General features: G+C 32.4%; 1 protein-coding gene across 1 annotated transcript; it reads left to right on the forward strand.

The window, feature by feature from the left end:
- Positions 1-925: 925 nt before the first annotated feature.
- On the forward strand, positions 926-4,112 carry LOC112510916 (isoflavone 2'-hydroxylase-like). The gene is made up of 2 exons (XM_025116271.1): positions 926-1,834; positions 3,498-4,112. Exons 1-2 carry the CDS (start codon positions 926-928, stop codon positions 4,110-4,112), a joined length of 1,524 nt encoding a protein of 507 aa, XP_024972039.1.
- Positions 4,113-6,452: the final 2,340 nt, after the last annotated feature.

A 6,452-nucleotide genomic window follows, 5' to 3' on the forward strand; every position in this document is an offset into this window, starting at 1 on the left:
CTATTATATTATACGTCAATAACGTTCACAACATGAACATAGTACATTTGAAACCATCATATTGTAAAACAAATATATATTAGTTACTATATAATTTATAGTTATAGATAAAAAAAATTCATATAAAATAACACATGATGTATTAATTTTCAAAAATCTCACTATTTAAAGAAAAAAAAATGACTCAAATGATCATTTTCCACATTCAAATTGGTCTCTTAACCATTTCTTTCCCGAATTTATCCAAATGTCACTAATTCCGCAATATTAACTAAAAGACAAATTACCTTTTTTACTAAAAATAACTTAGGGTTAATGCCGCAAGTTGTTGGGAGTTAAGTTACGTTTTTTACTAAAAAAAACTGAGAGTTAATGTAGAAGTTGTTGGAGGATAAGTTAATTTTTTTTACTAAAAAAAACTCAGGGTTAATGCACTAGTTGTTGGGGGATAACTTACGTTTTTGACTTCAAAAAAAAAACTCAGGGTTAATTATGCACAAGTTGTTGGGGAGATAACTTACGTTTTTTACTCGTTTAAAATTTTTATGTTTTTAATTTACTTTGTTTATTTGTTTAAAATATATATTATATATGTACCAGTAGGTACCAGATTCAAAGGTCAAAAGGTATCAAGAGGTCCCAAGTTCAAATCAAAGAACGAATAAAAATCCCCTTGTTGTCACATAGGTTCAAATGCGGTGATTCCAAGCTATCTGCAAAGCAGGTGGTCGTCCTGAGATTAGTCGTCTCACATAACGGGTTGAAAATTCAGGTTAATAAAAATATATATATATATATATATATATATTATATTATATTACATTATATATATTATATTATATTATATTATATTATATTATATTAAAAAAAGATGGTGGATTCAAATGAAAGTGTCTATATATATATATGTATGTATATGTCTACAATGGAAGGTCATATCATGGCTCTTTTCCTCATTTCTGTTTTATCATTCATCTCTTTCATTTTGGTTTTCAAGCTTCTTGTACCCAAAAAAGGGAGAAATGTAGCCCCAACTCCACCTTCTCTCCCAGTCATTGGCCATCTCCATCTCATTACAAACCCTCTTCACAGATCCCTTCACCACCTTTCTTCCAAGTATGGTCCAATCATGGCTCTCCGCTTTGGCTCTCGTCCAGTGCTCGTAGTAACCTCCCCATCAGCTGTTGAAGAATGTTTCACCAAAAACGATATCGTCTTAGCCAATAGGCCACATTCCATGAGTGGCAAGTACATCGGCTATGACCACACCACAGTGGGCACTGCACCTTACGGACATCTTTGGCGAGACCACCGTCGCACCACTACACTTGAATTTTTCTCCACAGCTCAACTCAAGGCTTACATGGGAGTCCGACAAGATGAAGTGAGATCATTCGTTAAATCTCTTGCTCAAGATGCATGGCGAGATTTCACAAGAGTAGAGATGAAATCAAGGATTAAGGGTTTAGTGTTTAACGTCATCACGAGGATGATCGCCGACAAACGGTTCTACGGCCCGGATGCGGATGATTTCGAGGAAGCGAGTAACTTTAAGGATGTAATAGGGGAGGTGTTTGAGATCAGCGGAGCATCAAATCCTGGAGACTTCATACCATTTCTGAAATGGATTGATTTTCAGGGTTTAGAGAAGAGGTTTCGGGTTTTACAAACGAAAACCGATAGGTTTTCGCAAAGTCTGATCGACGAACGCAGGAGGAAAGGTTCGAGTTCTTCGGGCCAAGGAAAGGGGAAGACATTCATCGATGCTATGCTTGCTTTGCAGGAATCAGATCCAGAATCATACACAGATGATATAATCAAAGGCCATATAATGGTATGTATGCTTATGCCTACTTTCTTTTCACATTCACATCACAACAATTAGGATATGTAAAGACCCTTTTAAGAAAACAAGAGATCCAACAGAGTATTTATATCATGTGAGAACAATGGTTTTTTTTTAGATTTGTAAGATTTATTCTCAACCTTAGGATTAGATCTACAATCTGAACATTCATAATCATAAAATTATCACGAGACTTCTCAATAATCACAAAATTGCCACCGTGCAACTTTAGACCATTAGATCATTAGTTTATAAAATTGATCAATGAACATATATTGATCTTACGGGTCTTACAAAAATCCTTTGGTCTCACGTGAATTCAACCCTCGAATAGAAAGAGAGAAAGTTCATATATATATATATAGAGAGAGAGAGAGAAAGAGAGAGAGAGAGAGAGAGAGAGAGAAAAAGGGGGTTCATATAAGAAAAAATATTATTTAAGACAACAAAAGATCGAATAATTCTGGGTTAATCATTTATTTGAATGATTTATTAAATAAAACTTCCAAAAAAATCGTCTAAACAGCATATGTGTCATTTATTATATACAAATTATATATGGAAATTCATTCATTTAATTATATAAAGATTATTTAATACGTTTAATTAAGAAATTTATTCATGATTATTTTATAGTTTTTGTGATTTAAGCATCATTAATTTTTCATTTTTTAGTTTTTACAACATTTAAAATAAGTGTGATTTAGTCTTTCATTTAAAATACTTATTTTTATTAAAATAGTTAATCTAAGAATTTCTTACAATTTTCTCAAAATCATATGTGATATTCACAATTAATGGACGTTTTTTTTTCTAAAAAGATCTGTCAATTTTCGTCATTGTATCATATGTGATATTGATTACATTGGAAGAAATGTAAGTTAAATAACAACATTAAATGTAATATGTGTAAATTACAAATTATGTTTTGAAATACATGCGATCTTATATATTTTAAATGTGTTTTGTTATACATCACATATGATTCGGTTTTCATTATTTTTTCTTTTTCACATATTTAATTTGAATTATTGTTTTCCAAGTTTTAAATATGATTAGGAAATTTTTTTTAAAAATAATTGTAAATCACATGTGATTTTGACAAAAAATTGTAATTTTTTTAAACATTGTTTTAAATAAAAAATTAAATCATATCAAAATCATAGATATGGTTTAAAAGTAGAATCTTAAATAAATGTCTTAAATAATTTTTATATAGCATAATTACTTTTATATGGTCAACATTGGTAAAAAATTACGACTTTGACCGGTCAAACGAAATATAGAAGGTTAATTTCATAACTTTTACAAATAAACGGCAAAGAAGTGCATATGTGAACCCGTAGTTCATATGTGAATCAAACATGTTCATATGCGAATCGATTAAATAGTTCATACGTGAGTTGCACGACTTCACATATGAATACATAGTTTGTGTGTGAATCACACAGGTTCACATATGTACTTATTTTGCCGTTTATTTGTAAAAGTTACGAAAATATCCCTCCATCTTTCACATACGATGCGACGAATTATTTTATACTTCACAGTTAAAGTGGCAAATCTTGACCGGATAAAGGGTTAGGATCACTTCTATACTTTTCAAATAGTTACCACTTCTGATTAATATCACTATTCTTTTGGTTTGTAGACTATGCTAGCTGCGGGAACCGACACTTCATCGGCGACAATGGAGTGGGCGATGTCACTTCTTCTAAATCATCCCGATGTGCTAGAGAGAGCTCGAGCCGAGGTCGATAAATATATCGGACAAGACCGTTTGGTAGAGGACACCGATTTTCCCAAACTGCAATACATCCAATGCATCGTCCACGAAACACTACGACTATTCCCATCAGTACCGCTCTTGCTGCCACACCAACTATCTGAAGATTGTACAATTGGAGGGTTCGACGTCTCATGTGGCACGATGGTGTTGGTGAATGCATGGGCCATCCATCGGGATCCACTGTTTTGGGACGACACGTTAAGTTTCAAGCCAGAGAGGTTTGAGAAAATGGGAAACAYGGGRKMTYGGTTYATACCGTTTGGGATGGGYCGTCGGCAGTGTCCYGGGGCCGGGCTCGCGAACCGAGTTGTGACATTGGCGCTGGCATCGTTGATCCAATGCTTCGAATGGGAAAGGGTTGGTGAAGAGCTGGTGGATTTGGTGGAAGGCAAAGGTCTGTCCATGCCCAAAGGCAAACCTTTAGAGGCGATGTGCAGAGCTCGCCAAAGCATGAATCACGTTCTTAAGGAGCTATGAGAAGTGTTTTGTGTCAACATCATATAAAATGAAATAAAAGCAAATGTGTCGATCGATTTATGCCGAATATTATAAAGAATTAACGATCTCAACGATGGCTTTTTTCTAGTGAATTATGTGATAACCGGACAATTCGGTTAAAAAGGTCGGGGTTGTTTTTAATTAATGGCGGTAAGTTGAGGGATTAATTGGGTAAATTATTTTAAAACACCGATCATCTTACTTGTTTAATATGGGTATATTATGAGATATTTTAAATTATCTCAAAAGAGGTTTGATCAAGTTGGTAAGAAATTTGGTGTGTGTTTTGTTCTGGAGCTCGAGTAAACAGAAAACGTAAGGAGGAAAGAACGAAATTGACTCTGTGATTTCTATGTGGGAGATTAGTTGTTATTTATCTTCATTTCTTTGTGATTAAAATGAGTTTAATTTTACAACTTTTCTTATTTGGAAACCGGATGTAGAACCGTATGGTGAGTTGTTTATAAAATTGTTTTGGATGCCATAATTGTGAAACTTTGATTTGTTTATATCATGTGTTGGAATAAGGGTGACATATCAGTTTACGATTTTTAACCAAGACATTCCTCAAAGTCCCGACGTCCTTCCTACAATTTACATCACATTTTAACTTTAAAATTACCGAAATACACAAAGTTTAGAGTTGTTCTGATCATGGGCTCCCACGTACGAGCTTATATACTTAAAACGGTTAAACAGACACGCTATCCGTCTCAAATTTGAGAGCAACGTTTTTTCTTGAGACCCGTAAGACCAATTTATGTTCATTGATCAACTTTATAAGCTAATGATCTAATGGTCTAAAGTTGCAATGTGGCAATTTTATAATTATTGAGAAGTCTCGTGGCGTTTATGAATGTTCAGATCTGACGATTGTAAATCTAATTCAAGGGTTGAGTTTGAATTCAACAATTGTTAATTAGACTAATTTTGATTTCGAAAATCCTGCTTCTTTTCATTCAACAACTGTTAATTAGACTACTTCTGAGTTCGAAACTCTGTTTCTTTTAATTCAACAACTGTTAATTAGACTAATTCTGAGTTCGAAAAACCTGCTTCTTTTAATTCAATAACTGTTAGTTAGACTAATTCTGAATTCAAAAACCCTGCTTCTTTTAATTCAAAATTGTTAATTAGTCTAACTCTGATTTCGGAAACCTTGTTTCTTTTAATTCAACAACTGTTAATTAGACTAATTCTGAGTTCGAAACCCTGCTTCTTTTAATTCAAAAACTGTTAATTAGTCTAATTTTGATTTCAGAAACCCTGTTTCTTTTAATTCAACAACTGTTAATCAGACTAATTCTGAGTTTGGAAATCATGATCCTTAAGGTGACCCCAAGTGGCTTTGAGTGGTCATCTCTATTGGTGAGCTCTGCTAATTAAAAAACACGATCAATCACTCTCCTCGTGGTTGCTAAATTTCATTTTCTTTGACGATTTAGTCGGTAGGTTTTAACGTATTACGGGACCAAAAATTTAAGTGTCATATCTAAAGGCATTGTAATAAGTTATAAGACGTTTTTGGAAACCCTAACAAATTATTTAGGACATTTTTTAAGTTATAAGACGCTTTTGGACGTCCTAACAAGTTTTTTAGGACACTTTTAATACAAAGCTCACATTATTCTCAAAAGTGTCCTATAAACTCATCTTCTTATAGGAGACTTGTTTTTATAGGACAATTTTTCAAAATAGTATCCTATAAAATTGCTAACTCGACGCATTATACTAAAAGTGTTATAATTTTTTTTTGTTAAGACGCCAAAAAAGCCTTATAAACTTATTATAATGCCTTTAGGTAGGCCGTTTTATCTTTTGGTTATATTAATTAAGTCTTATAAAACGGTTTATTAGGACGTTTAGCAATTAGTGGCGTTCTATAAAGCCAATTTTGTTATAGTATAAACATATTACATATTAAAGTTTTACAAAAAAAAATATATATATAAATCAAGAACATTCCTAGAAAGAGCCCCGATCCAATTTGCCACGTCGTTACCTATGGTTTATACTTTTATATATAAAGATATTTGTGTAATTTAATGAAATATATCTCGATTTTATTGTTTCATTTTATTATTTGTTTTCGTCCATATTATAATACAGCTTTATGTCTTTAAAAAAACGATAATGTTTTTATCTTTTAATAAAATGTAAATTTGAAGATATAAAAATTAACTATTTAAAAGTTATAGTTTCTTTGTGTAATTTCATTAATTCAATTTTGATATTTTTATTAGGAAACAACTGTGAACTAGATATTCATTACATTAGATGGATCTCACTCTCTCTCTCTCTCTCTCTCTCTCTCTCTCT

Source organism: Cynara cardunculus (assembly GCF_001531365.2).
Source record: "Cynara cardunculus var. scolymus isolate 2C chromosome LG 4, CcrdV1, whole genome shotgun sequence".
NCBI lineage: Eukaryota > Viridiplantae > Streptophyta > Magnoliopsida > Asterales > Asteraceae > Cynara > Cynara cardunculus.